The sequence below is a fragment of the Ictidomys tridecemlineatus genome, chromosome 2 (assembly GCF_052094955.1).
Source record: "Ictidomys tridecemlineatus isolate mIctTri1 chromosome 2, mIctTri1.hap1, whole genome shotgun sequence".
In the NCBI taxonomy this organism is placed as follows: Eukaryota; Metazoa; Chordata; class Mammalia; order Rodentia; family Sciuridae; genus Ictidomys; species Ictidomys tridecemlineatus.
In genome coordinates, this window is record NC_135478.1 from 138,997,975 (window position 1) to 139,017,978 (window position 20,004).

A 20,004-nucleotide genomic window follows, 5' to 3' on the forward strand; every position below is an offset into this window, starting at 1 on the left:
AATGGGCACAAATGAGTCAATAAAAATATGTTGTGAATATTGTCTACTGTTATTGATTTTTTAATGTTATTTTTTAGAGGACTGCTTATTCTATCTTATGGTTTTACCAGAGATCTTTAAGCCAGTTTTCTCTTCTTAAACTTTGAGATTGTTTATATAATCTTTGTATTGAAGCCAATTCTGTCACTATCTTTGTAGATAGTAGTGACTTTACACTTACTGATAAGGGTGCAGAGTGCAATTACTCTTTACTCTTTGCAGGTAGTTAAAACCAGATAGGTCTTCCTCCTTAGTTGAACTGAATATTGGGTTGAAATCCTTGAAACTCAAGTAACTTAATTTGATCACTTGTTTAAATGGTTTGCCACTTTACCTCCTCCTAAGTTTGCCAATGAACACCCACAGGCAGAGTTTGGATTTTTATTCAGAAAAGTTATTTGGGGCTGCTGGGCCCTCAGAGTTTTATGCTTTATGTGCGTGACTGAATTAATCTTTGCTTGGGAATTTTTAAGTAGATGTTTGAAATGTCAACCAGGGCTTGCTTTTTTTTTCTTCTTCTTTTTTTTTTTTTTTAATTTCAGTCAAGTTTCATAAACTTTCACTTTGAGCTGTGTAACTTCCCAATGAACTTTCTTGTACCTGAGTGAATTGATTTGCTATTTAGGTTCTTTGCCATAATAAGCTCATTAAATGCTGGGACCTGCTACCAAAAAGTGATTATTTCAGTTTTGAGTACTTGTTCTGAGGCTGTGCTCTGACAGAGCTAGATGTCAATTAAGATTATTCCTTGTTAGTGGAAATAAAATCATGTTATCTGCTTATAAAAGACTCTCTCTGTTCTTTCTCTAGCAGGTGGGAGAGTATATTCAACTCACAGTGAAGTTTATCCATTCATTAACCGAAAAGGTACAAAGATAGAGGTCATGAAAAGATCCCTGTTTTACCACACCGGAAGCTAAGATCTGAGCTGTGGGGTACTTTTCCTGCAGTGCTGTCTCTCAGAGGCAGTATTAAGTTGCAGGTTCTAAAACAGCATCAAGAATCGAGTCTTTGTTGAGGCTGAAAATCTCAGGCCATAACTTGATTCTTGTCCAGAGAGTCAAACTCAGAAGCAGGTTGGCAAGTCACAGTCGATATTGCATAAATCCGAGTTGGTAAAGAGTGGCAGTGATCAGTGGTGGAAATGTGTTTAGTACCCCACGGCCTCACCACTTCTTCCTTGAGAACCATATAGGTCCTAGAAGCAGGCCGTTTCATAGTCAGGGCTAATAGTCTTTGGCTCGTCTCTGTGCTGGGCACTGTTCTAAGCACCATGTGTATTAAGGTCAGAGGAAGTTTAGTGTAATGGTCACAGCAAAGACTTTGGACTGTCCAGCTTGCTAACTAGCCAAGTTCATGATTGGTTGGCTTAATGACTCCATTTCCTCCTTTCTGGAGAGAGCACCTATGTGGTAGGTCTGTTGGTGAGGACTGAATGAGTCAACTGTTCAGCAGGGTGCCTGGGACATGATAAATTTTATAAGAGTTAACTATCATCATCAGCATCTCAGTGCTCATCCTGAGAAACCCGTGAGATAGGTGCTGTAGTTTTCCCCATTTTACAGTTCAGTAAACTGAGATACAGAGCAATTTTTTCAAAACCACCAAGTTAGGAGGTAGTGAAACTTAAGATTTGAACACGGGCAGTCTGAGTCCAGGCTGTGACTGTAACTGCTGTCCTTTGCTGCCTCCCACTTATTAAGGAGGAAATGGCCATGTGTTCAAAGGCTACAGTAGAGCATATAAGTCCGCCGGACGAGGAGAGTAAAGGGATGTGAATTGCACTAACACTTGGACTTTTCCCCTGGTTCTTCCAGGTGAGTCTGATCACCTGTTGACTTGATACTGCTCAACAAGTGGGCTGGGAGGCCAGCTTCTATTTGGAACACTCCTATCTCAGTAAAGGACATCATCATGCATTCTGTTTTGGGAGCTAGAATCCTGGTCTCCCTGGACCCCAGCTTTCCTTTCTCCCCCTAATATCAACTTCTTTTGATCTTAGTTTTTTAAGTACATTATAAATCTGTCACCTTTTCCATCTCCAGTTCCACCTCAGCCCAAACCACTGCCATCAGTGGCTTTCTTACCCATCTGCACCTGGCCATCTCTGCCCCATTTCAGTCTGGTCTTCCTGTGGGCCAAAGTAAAATGCACATCTACTCATCTTGTAGCTTGGCTTAAAACATCACCCCTTTTGCATTAAAATATTCTGTCTGCCTCTAGAACTTATTCTTTCTTTTGCGTCTTGCTTGTAGATAGAATGTAGGAGTTACTTTTCCTTTAGAAGATTGAGAAAAGTAAGATTTTTCCATGTCCAGTAAAATCTGATTTTCTTTGAACTCATTTAAATAATTAGGTCTCAGAATCTGCTACCATTACTGGACCTGTCAGCAAACTCATGTGCTGTACACAGATTTTTAATGCCTGATATATTTTTCTAAGCAAGGTGAAGTATATTGCAATCATAAAGTGATTAAGATGCATGGTGGCCTTTTCTGATTTTTTTTTCTTTGTGGTTGTTTTTATGGTCATTGGTGTTTTTTTTTTTTTTTAACATACAAAGTACTTATCAAAGCCCAGCTTTGCTAGAACTGGGTACAGATTAAAAGGATTTTAAATTATCAGCATCCTGTTAGTGGAGGGTAGAAGAGAAACCAAAGTAAGTTTTCAAAGGTCTGGAAATCAGCAAGCCGCCACACTGAATTGGAAGTTCCTCTCTTTTTTATCCCTCTTATCAGGTTTTAATCTGACCACTTCCCAGGGAGTGCAAAACTGGTTGTGGGGAAGCTCTGTCCAGGCTGCAGTGAGGGGGAAATGGGCATTATAAACAAACAAATAAACAATCTACCATCCAGAATGTTACCCTCAGGATGGTGGTAGACAGCTTGACAGGAAACCCCAGGATGTAATCAATAATACTGGCTTTTAGAAAAGAACTATTTTCTTTTTCCCTAAATATGTTCCAGGGACTGTCTTTTAGTACCTCCAGGTTTTACGCATCAATAAATATGATTAGGCATTCCCGAGTTCTGTTCTTCTTAAGCACTACTCTTTGGATCTCTTGTCATCTGTGAAAAAATCCTCAAAGTGTGGCCATATGTCCATGTTGATAACTGGTGCTCTGCTTGTGTTGCTTTAAGACAAGTTGTATCAAACTTCTGGGGAAACTCAGATAAAGGCTAGAAGGAAGAGATTTGTGTTATAAAGTCCAGGGGGGGGGGGTTGACATAGCCTTTTAAGGGGAAAGAGATAAAAAAAAAATTATAGGTGTTCTGGTTTGCTTTGCTGGTGAGTGTGCCTAAGAACTAAAGGGAGAAAATAGAGTTGTCCCTCAGGGTCCTTAGAGAATTTGTCCCAGGGTCAAATAGTACACAAATTGGCAGAAACTCAAGTCCCTGATACTAAAATGGTTTAGTATTTGCATATAACTTATGCACTTCCTCCCAGATACTTGAAATCATCTCTAAATAACTTATAATACATAATAATATATTTAATGTAAATGTTATCAAATAGTTGTTATATTTTTTTTAAAAAAAATATTGTAGTTTTAAAATTTTTTTTAAAAATATTGTATTAGTTCTTGGTGGGGAGGAAGCATCTAGAACTAATTGAATCCCTGTCACCTCCCTGTGGTCAGGAGAGAAAATGAGTCCCTTATCTTCCATCAGAACATCTGCTTAGGCAATCCTCTTCTCTCTCCCGTCAATGTTCCCACATTGTACCCCTACTTTTCTTCCTCCAGTTCCTCCTCTCCAAATCTAAAAACCTCACTGGACTGGAGGCAAGATTATCATTTCTTCTCCGATATCATAAAGCTGTTAGGTCTAAAAGTAGAAAAGATCCCTGGGCAGTGGGGCTTCTGTGCATTCATGATAGGAGATAACAGACATGTTACCGTGGTTTCATCCATCCGGGTACCCCGTGTCTGGGTGAGTAATAATACTGGGACAGGCACTGCTCCAACTGCAATATCATGAGAAAGATTCAATAGGGGTGGGAAGATGTGATATCTCTCCTTACCCATCGTGTGGGCCACAGTTGACACTGCTATAAGACAAAAGAAATGTTAACAAGAGAAAAGCATAGCACATTTCGTTAATCAAAATTTTACGTGGCACCAAGCATTCAGAGACTCTACTTTTATGGTTAAGCTTGATGAAGAATGGACAGCCACGTGAAAATGTGATTAGATCAAAAGGGTCTGATCTAATGGTAATAGACAGAGGGGGCAACGCAGCAAGCCTGTCTGTTCAGATTCTTCTTGGCCTCTCTGGGAAGCATTTCTCCCTCCAGGGGATAGGACAGGACCCCTCTGGAACAAGGGTCTTCAAGGAAGAAGGGAGAAGGGTGAAAGTGGCCTCTCTAGAATTTCCCTCTAGGTTTTATCTTTGTCTTAGGGAAGAGGAGTTCTAGTTTTTATGGCCAGCCTTAGGGACAAGGAGTTTTAGCTTCTGTTGCCTGCCTCAGGGAGAAGAGGGAGCTGGAGAAGGAAGGGCAGGAGAAGGTCGGAGAGAGAGACTTAACTTTTGAAGCTCTTTCTGAGGGCCTTTGGATGACTCTCAGTTCAAATTTCTCTACATGCCAAAGCCTCATACTTTGGGACATCAGGGTTTCATTTCTGAGCCCAGTAGTATTACTGTTGTTCCGATTGAATAGACGAATAGGGAGAATCACATACGCTATGTAAACTTTTTCAGAGCTACAAAGCTTTGCAAGTGGCACAACCAGGATGAACACCTAGGCCAGCCTGTGACCCTCGACAAGCACAGAATGAAACCTGGGGCCTTGAGGGAGGGAGAAAAAGGTGATGGCAGTTGCCATTGGGTGCGAGTGTGCCATGTGGCACTGCATTCTGGTTTGCAGAATGCCTATTCTGTGTGAGGTCATCAGGTGGGAGCCAGCGGAGGCACAGCCCAGCTCCCCGTGTTCTGCAGAGGGCCTCCCTGCTCATATGATGCAATCGAATTTCCCTGGGTGGCTGTTATAGTTCTGCTGTTGATGGAGGGAGGCGGAGAAAGAAGTTTCCCATATTGTTTTTTGATCAGCAGGTTTGGAAACTTTGAGTGCTTGGCTGCAGGATGGTGGAAAGGCTCCAGCATTTCCTGTGGCCTCGAGTCTGGGTTGTGCGATAGGGAATTGGGCCCCGAGCTCTGCCTCCTCCGCTGGGGAATGTGTGCACACATGACTGAGTGACAGCGCTTGCCGGGAGGAGACAAACAGCCAGCCACTGGCATTACAACAGCTGAAAAGGAATTTGAAAAGCAAATATCCAAAAACCAGAACAAGGGAGGAAGTGTGCATTTTAGTTTGCAAAATAATGAACTTTCCAGTTGAAATGCTGATTCCCAAAGTGGGAGAGAGCTGAGTGAAGGGAAGGGGCCCAGCAGCTCTGCTAGGGTCTCATCCTGTTTTTGATGTAATTATTCCAGGAGGAAAAGGAATCTGGAATAGGCACACCGCTCTCACCTCTGAGCAGCTAGCTCCATTTCTATTTCTGTCCAATGAGACAACTGAATAGCTGCTGTTTGAAGAAATGCCTGGAGGTTTTCTGTGCAAAGAATTCTGGATTTTAAAAATGCACCATTGACTTGAGGAATCCTTCTTTTTTTTTATCTCCTTTTTTTTTTTTAAGAGTGGTTCATTCAATCATCCATTCATTCACTTGTCTAAAAAATATTGAGCTGTTCTTTGCTATACCATCTGGAAAGGACCAGAACTACAAAGATGAACAAGGATTCCTCCCTTTGGAAACTTGTAAACTAATAGGATGGGGGTAAAAAAGAGCACTGGTAGGTCATTATAGGTGCCCAAGAGGTCAGATTCAGGCATGGGAAGCTAATAGGTCAGGGAAATCTCTCAGAGGAGCTGGTGCCTGAGATTGGCTTTGAAGTCTGGATGGGAATCTTTGACACTGACTGACCTATAGGGGAGGAAAGGACATCTGAAGTAGAGGGACCATCATGAACAACGGCAGCGGCATGTTCAGGAAACAGCAGCCTTTGGATGAGGAAAGAGACAGTGAACATCATCAGTGACAAGTCTCTCATTCTTTGCTGTTTGACCTTGGCACACCTGGAGAATGGTCCTGAGCTGGCATTCTGGGGCCTTGCCTTCTTTCATCAGTGCTATCAGCAGCCACTGCAAGGGATCTTTTGATAAGAGAAAACCAGTCCGCCAAGTGTGACTTGTAGTAATTGCTTGTGCATGAGTGGTGGGAGACAGGGTTGCACTTGGTGAGGAAGGATGGGTCGGTGGTTACTTGGAGGCAGGCTGTGAAAGCTTATGTCATACAGGTACCAAGTCATCATCCACAGATTTAAAGCAGGAAGCTCGGCTCAGATTAAAGTGACCACACTATAGAAGACCACAAATATACATATTCTGGGTTTTTTTTTTTTTGGTCATTTTTTTGGTGTCTGCCAATTTGTACAGTAGACTCTATAGTTAATTGAATTTTTGCTCTATTGTGTGGATTGGAAAGAGTTACTTAAAGGATTTGGGCTGCTTTCCTGGAGACAATCCCTAGGTGCAGGTGATGATAATTCAATACAGGACTAAAGGAAAGAGTTTTCTCTGCCATGTTCCATTACATTTCTGGCCAAGACTATTCAACGGTTCTTTTTCCTGAGAAGCTGAAGAGGCATATAGTCTCAAATCATTATTTCCTAAAATATCTCCCATGAGAAACCAGTGCCATGAGATGTCCTGTGAAAAGAGAAAAAAAAATTCTGAATACATTTGAGAAATATTGTAGATTGCATATAGAAATTTCACAATATACATGTAGGCCATTAAAGACCCTGAGAAGACCTGTAGTAAAAGAACCTTTTTTTGTTTTTCAGAAATGCTGTAGTGATTATAAACATGGGCTACTAAATCAGACAGGTGTTCTTGGCTGGGCTGCTTGTATGAATGTGAGATGATGGCAATTTGCATAACGTCTCTGCATCTCAGTTTCCTTGTCTATCAAATAGGCTCATATGGTACCTATTTCATAAAGTTCTTATGAAAAGTAGATAGTATAAATACTACTTATTAGTAACTACTGTTCCATTCAGTGTTTTCCGAGAGACTTAACTTCTTTATTTTTGCATTCCCTTTATTAATAACTCAGAGAAGTGATGTTGTGTGGGAAATGGTGGAGTGAGACTAATTCCTGAAATCCATGCATGACTTCTGTTAGCAGTACCAGAGAGCCCAGACAGCTTCTCAGCCTGAGGACTAGTAGACATATGGGCCCTTCGCTTGGGGAACAATAGAACACTCTCACTTGGCTGCAAGGTTAGATTGTGTAATTTGAATATGTGGTTTGTGCTCCAATCCTCTAATGACAAGATTATAACTCAGGGCAGTAAACAGACAGGGTAGGATTTCTATATTAGGAGTTTTTCAATTACAAGTAGCAGAGCCCTAATTTAAACTTGCTTAGTTAGCATACTGGAGAATTTATTCATTTATATATGTAGGAAGAAAATTAGGTAACTCAGAGAACTGAAGGAAAGTGATAGAAACCAGAAACCAGATGTAGTTAGGACTCCTGTCCTCTTCTTAGCTCTCTCATTTTTTGTCTCTCTTTGCTTCATTCCTTCCTATTGCAGAAGGCCCTGCCCCACATGGAGGGAGCATGGCTGCAGCAGCTTTCTCCTCCTGGCAGGAGGAGAAACTGTTTTCTTCATCCATCAATCCACAGAAAATAATTTGTTTGGGTCTCTGTATATTGGATCAGTCATTAGTGCCAAGGAGATGGGCAGTGTCATTGGCCAGGAGCCAGAGGGGACAGAAAGGGAGAGATGGAAAAGTTTGCTGGATGAACAAAACCTAAAGCTACAAGATTTTCCTAGAGCTGTGTGTGGGAGAAAAGTGCTGGAGTTAAAATTGTTCTCACATGTTCTCCGGGTATTCACCTTTTCACATCGAATTCCATCTTATTGGATTTTTAGCAGCTTAAACAAAAATAAAACCTTGAATTTCTTGAACTGATCCTTGCTTTACCTTTTACCTCGCTTTTATTTACTGAACATATTATATTCATGCCTGTTAATGCCCACTTTTAAAATTGGTTAATAAGATGAATAGCATTTATGTATGTATGTATGTATGTATGTATGTTAGTACTGAGGATTGAACCTTAGATGCTTAACACAGAATCACATCCCCATCTCTTTTTATTTTATTTTTTAAACTTTGAGACAGGGTTTCACTTAATTGCTGAGGCTAGCCTTGAATTTGTAATCCTCCTGCCTCAGCCTCTGGAGTTGCTGGGATTATAGGCGTGCACCACCATGCTTGGATGAATGTTTTTAAAAGCAAAAGTAGAGTCACTCATTTTAGTGCCCTGATTCTTAGTCAAGAAAGGTTTTGCCCCCAAGGGACATTTTCCAATATCTGAAGATGTTTCCAAAAGTCTTGATTGAGGAAGTGCTGCTGGCATTTAGTAGGAAGAGGCCAGGAGGCTACCAACATCCTCTAGTGCTGGAGATGGCCTTTGTAACAAAGAAATATCTGGCCCCAAATGCCAATAATGTTGTAAATCCTGTATTAGTGGTTTTATGAGAATAGAAATTATATTGACCAAATTCATCACTCCAAATTTTGTGGATTCAAAAAAAGCAATTTAAATTTATAAAGGGCTTTTGCTTGTTTTTTTTTTTTTTTTTCTTGATGGCAATAGCAGGTATTATGTTTTTCTACGTTTTCACCAATCAATAAACATTTTCCTTGCCCATATGATAGGCCAAAGGGAATGCTTTGTTATTTTAATTTGCATTCCTTTTACTTTTGGGGAATATTTATTAAATACGCCTTTCCTGCTCTGTGGATTGCTTTGTCCGTTTTCTTTAGGTTGTGCTATTTTTTCTTAAAAATTCCTAAGAGCCTGTGATTAAGGATGTTTGTGCCAAGTTGGGTCCTATTCATTGCACATATTTCCTCAGATCATTGTCTTTAGGTTCTTAACAGTGCTTTTTGGAATGCAGACTCTGTATCACATCATTAGTCTTTCCCTTATGCTTTCTGTCCTTGGTGCTGTATTTATTGGTTTGCTAGGACTAACAGAACAAAAGCCACAGGCTGGGTGGCTTAAACATCAGAAAGTTATTTTCTGACACATCCAGAAGCCAGAAGATTAAGGTATCTTGAAGACTGGTTCCTCCTGAGACCTCTTGCTTAGGCTGATAGCAGTGACCTCACATGGTCTTTCCTTCTCACCTCTCTGTGTCCTCTTCTTATGAGGATACCAGCCATGCTGAATTAGGGCTCATCCTGAAGATCTCATTTTAACTTAATCATCTGTCTCCAAATAGAGTCACCTTCTCAGGTCCTGGGGAATAGGACTTCAACATGAGAATGGTGGGATGGCCTGGTTGGGGTGGGGGTGGGGCCCTGGCCAATTCCATAACAGGGATCTTCCCATGGAGACTTCTGTCAAAGATGTAAATATTTGAAGGAAAATATATAGATGCACTAAGATTTAGTATTTCCATTAATTTAGTGCAAGTAATAACATCTGTCCCTCAGGGCTGTGATGAAGACTAAGTGGAGGGGTGTGTGTAGCCCAGTCTCCAATATCCAGTGCCCAGTACCTGTTCTCTGCTCCTGCCCACAGTCCCTTCTGGAAGCTATTCCATAGCTTCTATGAGAGTTCGAGACACTGAAAGCAAAGACTTTTCTCTGCAGGTCTCTTGCCTATTGCAAGCCAATAGCACATTTCCCTTCCTGGCAAGTAAATGGGCCAAGTTATTACTAAGATTACCACGCATGACTGTTGTCAGCAGCGTACACATAAAATGCAATATTAAGCTTCCACATTTGATTTAGTTCTTTCCTCACTTTTTTTTTTTTTTTTCTGAATGCTTATACATTCTGTACTGAAGTTACAGTGCTCCCTCTTTTCTGAAGCTGTAGAGTTTCTTCCATGGCCATCTTCTGTCCTCAGAATGGGTAGAGAGTCCCTAATAGAAACAGAATCGGTTATGGTTTAAATATGAGGTGTGAGGTAAAGTGATTTGATTACGAGAGCTTTAACCTAATCAGTGAAGGATTCCACTGATATGGATTAACTGGGTAGTAACTGTAGGCAGGTAGGGTGTGGCTGAAGGGAGTAGGTTATTGGAAGTGTATCTTTGGGGTTTATATTTTGTCTCTGGTGAGCTTAGCTCTGTCTCTCTGCTTTCTGGTTGCCATATCCTGAGCTGTTTTCCTCCACCAGGCCCTTCTGCCTTGATGTTCTGCTTCAGCTTGGGCCTAAAGCTATAGAGTTGGCCTTCTCTGGACCGAGATCTCTGAAACTGTAAGCCGCGATAAGCCTTTCCTTCTCTTCTCTGTGTTTGTCAGGTCTTTAGGTCCCAGGCATGCAAAAGCCTACTAAAACAGAATCAGTGGTACTCCATCATGTACTGAACCACCCCACCCGCACCTTCCACTCCTGCCTCCGTGGTCTTCCCTGAGGCTTTGCTCATCCATCTAATTTGGCAAGAGGATTGTCTGACCCTCACTGACATGTGTTTAGAAGAGAAACAAAGACAGGGTTCAGGAGGCCTAGATAACTAGTACAGCCAGAATAACATGCACCTGACGGTACTGTCCTGTAGTTTTTATACCTGTCCATATGGGATGTAGATGATATCGGTCTGTTTGGAAAAGCAGGATGCAGCATGAAGGACAAAACTTTTATCTGCTCTGTCTTCCAGGTGCCTCCTTGAGGCATCGTGCTCCATGCAAAGCAGTACCTCAAAAATGAAAACTAGGGAGCTCCAGGAAGACTGAATAGAGCAGAGAGTGAATGGAAGGCTGCTTTCCAAGTCTCTTTCCACCTCTCTCTAACCCAATGTAAATCTAACCCATCAGTAAAGATAATGTCGGTTAGTAGGGCAGAGGACCACTTTTCTGGGGAAGAGGAGAGGGGCGGAGGAATTGAAGGACTTCTCCAACTGTTTGGTCTTTTTTTCTCCCATGGCTCTGCCTTGCCTGCATTAGCCTATCTATTAGGTTCTTTCATTGAGGTGGGGTCAGGTGGGGATGGCCAGTGTTGGTTTTCCCAGCACTGGGCTTCTGCAAAGATCTTGCAGGCATGATGTGTTGCACCATCCTTTTTGCACCAGTGTGGTGTGAGGTTCAACAAAAGACTATGGATTAGATAAAAGGGGTTGAAGTGATTGCAGGGTCCCCAAAACAAAAACTACATGGGGAATTTGGAAAAAAACCCAAATCAGTCAGTTATTTGGGAAACTTCTGAAACCCAAGATCTGTTCAACTTGCCTGGAAAGCCATGTAGAGATATAGCATCTTTAATCAACCAGAACAAAATGAGCTTTCGACATAAGCAGACATGGAGATCTTTGGACATGGGCTGGTGGGAGGAGAGAACAGATTTACAGAAGGGATGGACTGTCTACTTTCCCTTGTTTGGGAAACATGCCCTAAAGCAAAGGACACATTCAGTGGAGGATGGCCTTGTTCAGGACTTGTGGAGTCACATGCAATTGATATGCAGGTTTTAGCAACAAATGTTCTAGCAAGAAGGGGCTCCTCTGTCTCATTCAGTGCATGCAACTGACTATAAATGGACTATTAAACATGCATATTGAGGTTACTGAATCTTAATATTAGCCATGAGATATAGTAAATCCAGCAGGAAAACAGGAACATTGTAGAATTCTCCACCTCCTCCCTAGCTGCCTCCAGGGATTTGATAGTGTTACCGCTGTAGACTGGTGATGAGTCCTTGCTTCCCCAATGTTGAAGAATAACACCAGAGAAGCATGCCTAGGCAAGGTCAGAGTGGAAAATTAGAAGTTTATTAAAGGACAGCAGAAAAGACTTCTCCCAGAGGAAGAAGGGGACCCAAGAGATGGAATCCATGGAAGTGCGGTTGTGTCTCCATTTTATAGTTTTCGGTGATGGAATGTAGGTGGGAAGGCCCAGAAGGGTTGGGACACAGGTGGGCCAAAGAAATAATCTGGGCACTTCTGAGTCAGCATCTTCAAGTTTGCTCTTCATTAACATTTCTTTGGGATGGGCTATCTTCAAATCTGCTGGGGCTGTTCATTAACATTTCTTTGGGATGGGCTATCTTCATATCTGTTGGGGGCTGTTTCCTAGACTTCATTAATATTCCGAGAGAGTTGCTCAACTTTTCTGGGAATTCATTCTCAACATGGCCTCCATTTTAGATTTCACTCAATATTAGACCTGATTTACCTAACTACACTGACTACCTAACTTTAAATCTGGCTTCAATAGTAGCATTAGAAGGCTGAGTGGTTGGAATGTCCAGTCAGCTGCATAGTTCGCCTTTTGCTTCTCCCTTTAGTGGATCTAAAAGTTTCAGTTTGTGTACAAGTACCAGGCTGTCTACACAAATCTGTATTGCTTATACTTATTGGGCAGTTCAAACAATACAAAGTATTATGGTTTAGATGTGAGGTGTCCCTCAAAAGCTCCTGTGGGAGAGGATGTGAGAAGGTTTAGAGATGAACCGATTGGGCTATGAGAGCCTTAACCTAATTAGTGCATTAATCCCCTGACAGGGATTAACTGGGTGGTCACTGTAGGCAGGTAGGGTATGGCTGGAGGAGGTAGGTCCCTGGGGGTGTGTGTCTTTGGAGTATACATTTTGTCTTGTTGAGCAGAGCTAGCGCTCTCTCTCTCTCTCTCTCTCTCTCTCTCTCTCTCTCTCTCTCTCTCTCTCTCTCTCTCTCTGCTTCTGGCTGTGTCCTGAGCCACTTTCCTCTACCACATTCTTTCGCCATGATGTCCCAGCTCACCTCAGGCTCTGAGGAATGGAGTCAGCCATCTATGAACTGAGATCTCTGAAACCGTGAGCCTCAACTAAAATTCTTCTTGTCTGGTCTTTTGGTCAAAGCAACGAAAAAAATACTGACTAAAACCCTAGGTGTCTACTTGGGTGATTTTGACACTAGACTCAGTTTAACCGCTGGTAGCTCTAATGAGATGTTAATCACAGAATAGATGCAGCGTCCGCTGTCCAACCACCATGTGTTAAAATGCCTGCCTGACTGACCCTGGATATGTAACTGTGAACTGCATGTGGGTCTTGCATCCAGAGTGTCCAAGTGCAGTGGAGAGAAGTTGACAACAAGAGTCACGTGCCACAAATGCTCTGCTGGGGGGAAGCAAAGGACAGCAAGATAGTGAATGTGTTGGCTAAAGATTTAAAAGTGCATTTCCATCTCTGTTATTGACAACAAAGAGTTTGGGCCTGTGTGTTGATACTTCCTGCAGAGCTTAATGAGGCCTTTTGCCTCTTGTCAGGTCAAGGATGGCTCGCCCTGGTCATTAGTACTCTGCCTGGCGGATCTGGTAGCTTATAGCCTCTCAACCAGGGATGATATTTTTGTCCCCTAGAGGCCATCTGGCAATCTGGAGACATTTTTTGATGTGGTGACTGAGGAGGGCTGTTGACCTTTAATCATGGGTAGAGGCCAGGGATGCTGCCACCTCCCTACAATGCACAGAGCAGCCCCCTGCCCCCAACAATAATTATGGCCCCAACTGCTAATTGTACCAAGTGTGAGAAAGCCAGAGCTGGAAACCTCCCCAGAATTCCATCAGAAGCAACAGGGTCTGCCTTTAGAGCTTGCTGTGTCCTCATGGAAATAAAAATTAGAGAGCACAGAAATGTGGACTCCTGAGGATAAAATGTGGACTGGATTTTTCTGTCTGCAGTTGGGCAGCTGCCTTCACCCCAGAGGAGACATGCTGCTGCCCCCACCCTTGCTGTTTGTTCATGGGGGAAGCCCGCAGGGTCAGCTTGGCTTGGCTGGGCTGAGTGAGTCCCCAGGGAAGCCCCTGCTTCCTCCTCCTCTCAATGGCCGCTTTGTCCACCATGGCCTCTTAGAGGAGACCTGAGAGAGCCTCCTTATTGTATTCTCACCTGTTCAGCAGGTTTTCCCTGAACAGTCTTTGAGAAATAAATGCCAGTTAAAGGGGCAGGAAAACAAGCCTGGCCTTTGATTCCTCGAATGTTAAATGGCCTCCTCAGGTGCAGTCTTGGTGTTTTATGAAGGGGGAGGTGGTGCTTAATCTGCATTTTTATTTCCATGACCTATTTACCTAACCCCCAGGACTGTTTGCCCTTTGTTTCCAATGGTGTTACCTGATAGGGACAGAATCTGGGTGCACAGTAGAGCTTGATTTCTTAACTCTTATTCTAAGGTGTAGAAGCTGAATTTGGATTCTGAATTGAAGTGATATAGTACAGATAGAATGCATTGTTTTTCCAACGCTAAAGTATTCAAACAGAGTGCAGACTATTAAGAGGAAGCCCAATTGTCTGCTTGTGTTTGCACATATGAGACACCGTAATTATTTAACAAGTCCCTATTGTTACATATCCAACTGTTTGCAGGTTTGGGGAGTTAGAAACAAAGCAGCAGTTGGTATTGTTATGGTTAGGTTAATAATTGTTTCTTGAGGATAACAGCCTAGAAAATTAAAATTACTCAAATGGAATGCAAGATTTTCGGCATTTTGGTAAAGGTCCCCTGGGAAATTTATACTCTGCACAGATGTGCATGGACATGAACTTCCTTCTTTCGAAGTCACAAGCCAAGGGGTATCATCGGGCTCCCAAGGGGTCAAGGGCCTGGGGATAAGCCTGCCAAGGTATGACCCAACTCATTCTCTTACTACTCTTACCCTTACTTGGCTTCAACAACTCACTATTACCTAGTATGTTCCTGCCTCAGGGCCCTCGCACTTGCTGTTTCCTATGCCCGGGACACGATTTCTCCACAAGGCCCCTTCCTCATCTCTCATAGGTGTGTACTCAAGTACTGCCTTCTTAGTGAAGTTTTATTTTTAGCTATGTTCTTTTTTGCTGCCTGACACCTAGGTTTGCTGCTATATCATTAACCTGGAGAATAGGCCTGGCTTGGAGTAGAGGCTCAATGATTATTTGTTGAATGAGTGATTCAGCCACTGCTTTGTAGATTTGCCCTCACTGGTCATCACTGATTAGCTTCACAGCAGGCCTCCCTGATCATCCTTGGCCAAAGGAGCAGCAGTTTGTTTTGGTTCATTTCCTTGACTTGTCAGCTCTGCTGCAGTTGGTTATTTATGTTGTGGAGGCTGCCATTATTAGCTCTGCTATCTCTATCATCGCAGCAATGTCCAACTGCCATTGAGATTTGGGACAGACTGACAAGGCTTACTCTGGTCGGATAAACAATGAAAGCCACACGTTTCATTTAAATCTTCACAAAGAGATCATTTTCTTAAAAAGTAAAGAAAAAAAAAAAGACCAAGAACTTGACAGAAAAGGGCAAAAAACAGTTCACAGGAACTTGAACATGTGCATTTTCCCCTTCATCCAACCTCACTCAAAATCAGAAAAATACAAGTTACAAGTACACTGTGATGTTTTTCAACCTGTCAGGCTTGTGAAAACTCCGTTGGAGGAATGTGTGAACAGGCAATCTCGTATGCTGCTGGAGGAAGCATCTAAATTGGTGGCACCTCTGTGAGGGACGTTTGAAAATGACTCTTAAAATGTAAAACTTCATATGCTCTTTGCTCTAGCAGTTTTAACTTCTGTGACTTTTTTTGCAAGGATATACTTTCACATATGCAAAAATGATGTTTGCTTTGCTTAATGTATCCCAGTCTTGTTTATCATAGCCAAAGGTAGGAAATCATTTAAACACCCACAAGAGAGACCTGGTTCACCAGCTAGGAAACATCCTACATCTGGCTGCAGTGTAGCTGTGTACAGATTAAGGATGCTCCATTGTAGTCACATGCAAAGATTGATAAGATAGGCTAAATGAAAAAGAAGGAGAGGATACAATGCTATCTTTTATGTAAAGAGAGGGTAACATGCAATGGGATATTTTTGTGTTTGTCTTCCATACATGAAGACATTCAGGAGAGAAGCATAAAAAAAAACAAATTACTTTGGGTGGCTTGAAGGGGTATAAGTGGATATTGAATAGTGTGTGACATGGGGAAGGGGGACTACTCTGTACATCTTCGTATGCATGCGCGCACACACACACTCACACACACACACACACACACAGGATCACATGGCCGTTTTACCCACTTAAAAAATTAAGTTTAATAAACAAATGGGGAGAGGCAGTAGAGGATGATTGTTACTTCCTTTGTGTAATCAACGCTCATTCAAAGGAGAACTCAAGGTCGCTTCTGAATGTGGTCCTATCCGCTCCTGTACATTTTCTTTCCCTGTAGACACATTGTGTGAACTGGCCTTGGGGAATGTGTGTGTGTACGTGTGTGAACTCTTAGGGCATTGCTCCTTCCTCATGATATCCTGGTTGCTATAGTGCAGAGATCTATTTGTGACACAGAAAATGCTTTAAATAAAAGCTGCTTCCTGACCATGACTTCCTGGGCAATGTGTCCTTCCGGAGACTGCTGAGCGCCAGGCGCTGACATGTGTGTCTGGACAGGGTAAGCCCTGCCCATTCAGCCCCTGGGCACTGGTGGGAGCAGAACCTGGTGGTAAGGGGGCTGCTGTCTTCCCATGCAGAAGTTGCACAAGTTGGACCCACAGGGCAGTGTCCCCTGGAGAGTTTAACTCCTGGGCGTTGGCACAGTCCCCCCATCTTTCTTCTTTCCTCAGGAGCTTGTGGTGCACCCCCTGTGTCTTCAGCACCCTGCGCCAAGGGGAGCCGTTTCTTATACCTAAACCACCAGTGAAAACAGGAAGTGATGAAGCAGAATTTGCCCTGCATCTGCATTGAACGACTTCTCTTTCTCTTTTTGTCATTCCTCCTTAGGTGTAGACACACACGTGTGGCTGTCCACGCTGTAGGATCCTCAGTTCCAAGGGCTTTGGACAGTCTTGGGGTTCACAATGCCGCCACCCGCGGACATCGTCAAGGTGGCCATAGAATGGCCGGGAGCCTACCCCAAGCTCATGGAAATCGATCAGGTTAGTAATGCCCACGGCAGTGGGGTGGTTATTTTCAGTTTCCTTTCTATACTAGAATGTTTATAGACTTTGGATAGCCCCTTTTTTCCCCTTTTCGCTCTCTGTTGCTGTGCTGAAAAATATGTACAATAATAGTTGCAGTGTAGTTTAATTTCTGTACCACATGCAGTGGCGATGGATGGGGTTTTTATATTCTTGCAGCATCTACTTGAATTGTGTCAATACGGGGTTTGTGTCTGAAGCACAGAAGAGGCGGGAGGGACTGTGGATTGGGCTCTGAGCAGTTGACACTGTGGAGGCTGTCCCAGCCCTGCCTTGCAGTGATACATGAATATGTGCACTTTGTTTTCACATAAGCAACACACAACTTAAATTTTAAAATCATTTTTCTCATTGCATTTTGCAGAAGCAGCCAACAGGTACATTAGCACTTTGTCATTTTAACAGCTTTATAATAAAGTTAGGATAGAGGGGCTCAGTCTTGGATCCCAGCCAACTGTAATTTTATTACTAGTATAGAATTCACAATGTGCCTAGCATACTGTCTGGCATGTAATACATACTCAGTAAATATTTATTGAGTGAAAAAATATCATGATGGTTTATGAGAATGATTTTACCTCTCAAAGCATCCTTTAGCTTGGATCTTGACAGTCAAGTGGTGTGGTTCTCACTGTTTGATTAGAGAGAGTCTAAGGAAGAGTATTTTATGTTTATTGTACTATAGTCATTCTAGAGAAAATGACTGAAGTAAAAAAGGTTGTGATTTAATATACATTTATGGATTCCAAAATACATATAATAACAGGATTCTACATGGTTTTCTACATTTTCAAAATAAGGATACCATAGCAACTCTTAATTTTATGTTTCTGATATGATTTTATATTTATGATTTGCAACTTTTTTTCCTGATGAGATTTTATTATCTGGTTGAAGATAAGAAAATAAATGCCAGGGTTATATGGCATCTTGTGAATCCAAAGGAATCATTAAATGATACAGGTCATATAAGAGTTAGTTGAACTTAAACTTGAATGTAAGAAAGGGTATATTTAGGGGATTTTTGTCAAAAGGTGCGGATTCAATCCGCATCTTACATTGTTTTAATTGATCTCTGGCGTGTGTGTGTGTGTGTGTGTGTGTGTGTGTGTGTGTGTGAGTGTGAGACAGAGAGAGAGAGAGAGAGACTGACTCTAGAAGTGACCTATGCAATTAGAGTAGAGATGGATAGTAGTTTTGTACACATTTGTCAGGTAGCAGGTGTGGTTTTTTAAAGGTTGTTGGTTAAATTTTACCTTTAAGAAATGCTTGGTGCCAATTAAACATATTTAGGATTAGGTTTGGTTACAATGTAAGAGAACAGTAACTTCCAGAAGTTGGTCTCACACGTTGTTGTTCTGCATTAACAGGAGTTTGCTTGGCAGTGTGTACCCAGGCCCTTCTGCCTTCTTGCTTTGCCCTTCTTGGTACATGGGGATGAGGACCAGATGCTTGAACATCACCTGGGAGCTCATTAGAAATGCACATTCTTAGGACTTTCCTAGACCTTTGGTCCAGAATGTGCACATTAACAAGATCTCTGGGGTGTCTTTGTGCATTGTTAAGTCTGAGAGGTGCTGAGCTGAGTACCTGGTGCTTATCAGAACCACCTGGGGCTCCTGTTCCAATAAATGTTCTTGATGGCTTCCTCACAAGAGAACCTTAATTTAGTGGTTCTGATGAACTATTAAGTTTTGACTCAACCACAGTTGGTAGAGTTTGCAAATCTCTGCTTTAACACAGCAACTCTTGATATGTATATATTCCCTGGTACTTGGGAGTTGGTGTAGTGTTCTTTGCTATGTGTGTGTGTGTGTTTTAGTACTTTTCTAAAAAATAATATTTTAATTTTACAATATTTTCTGATTTATAGAAAATTGCAAAGATTGTATACTCTTATGCTTATACCCTTTTCCCAGTTTCCCCTAATGTTAACATTAACACCTTAACACAATCTTGCTACAATTGTCAAAACTAAGAAATGAATATTGGTACATTACATTAACTAAACCACATACTTTTTTTGGATTTTACAAGTTTTTCCACTAATTTCCTGTTTTGTTTGTTTTGTTTTTGGTTCTAGGATCCAATCCAACAATCCAAGATTGTATTGTATAGCCACATTGTATTTAGTTGTTCTATTTCCTTGATCTTCTCCAATCTTTGATGGCTTCATAGTGTTTCCTTTTTTTTTTCTTCATGGCCTGATAGTTCTGAGGAGTAACCATTTTTATATGGTTTTTAACACAGAGAAATTGTGAAAACTGTACAAAGAACTCTTTATTTATTTATGTACTATTTTTACTTTTTGGTACTAGGGATTGAACCCAAGGCACTTAACCACTGAGCCATATACCCAGCCCTTTTTAAAAATATTTTACTTAAAGACAGGGTGTCACTGAGTTGCTTAGGACCTCACTAAGTTGCTGAGGCTGACTTTGAACATGTAATGCTCCTGCCTCAGTCTCCCAAACTGCTGGGATTACTGGCGTGCACCACCACAGCTGGCTACAAAGAACTCTTTACCTGTGCTTTTTCTGAATGACTTGAGGGGGTCACATGTGTACCATGCACCTTTACTGTAATGATTCAGTATGTATTTTCTAAGAAATAAATCATCTTAATATATGGTACATGTACACAAACTAGGAAATTGAGCACTGTATTATCAAATTCACGCTTCACAGTCCGTATTCACATGTCATCAATTGTTGCAATAGGTCCTTTATAGTTATTTCCTCCATAGTCTAATATCCTGAGTGGAATCAGTACTATATTTATTGTCATGTCTCTTTGGTCTCCATTAATCTGGTACAATTCTTCAGTCTTTATCTCTCCTGATAATTTTCTAGAGTACCGGACAGCTATTTTATGGGAAATTCTTTAATTTGCATTTTTTGATGCATCCTACCAATTAGATTCTGGTTTTGCAGTTTGGGAAGAAATACCAAAGCTATGATGGTATTTCTTGGTGTGTCATGGCACCCAGCATTGCTTTCTTG

General features: G+C 41.8%; 1 protein-coding gene across 4 annotated transcripts in view; it reads left to right on the top strand.

The window, feature by feature from the left end:
- Window positions 1-20,004, top strand: part of Elmo1 (engulfment and cell motility 1) — a 557,509-nt gene that overhangs the window by 87,583 nt on the left and 449,922 nt on the right. For 3 of the 4 annotated variants that reach the window (XM_021722279.3, XM_078039850.1, XM_005319199.5), the window contains exon 2: window positions 16,806-16,960. In XM_021722279.3, coding sequence (XP_021577954.1) covers window positions 16,883-16,960 — 78 coding nt within the window. In that variant the 5' untranslated portion in view covers window positions 16,806-16,882. Of the gene's footprint in view, window positions 1-16,512; window positions 16,528-16,805; window positions 16,961-20,004 lie in introns of those variants that run through there. The other variant, XM_078039851.1, reaches the window with a different exon arrangement.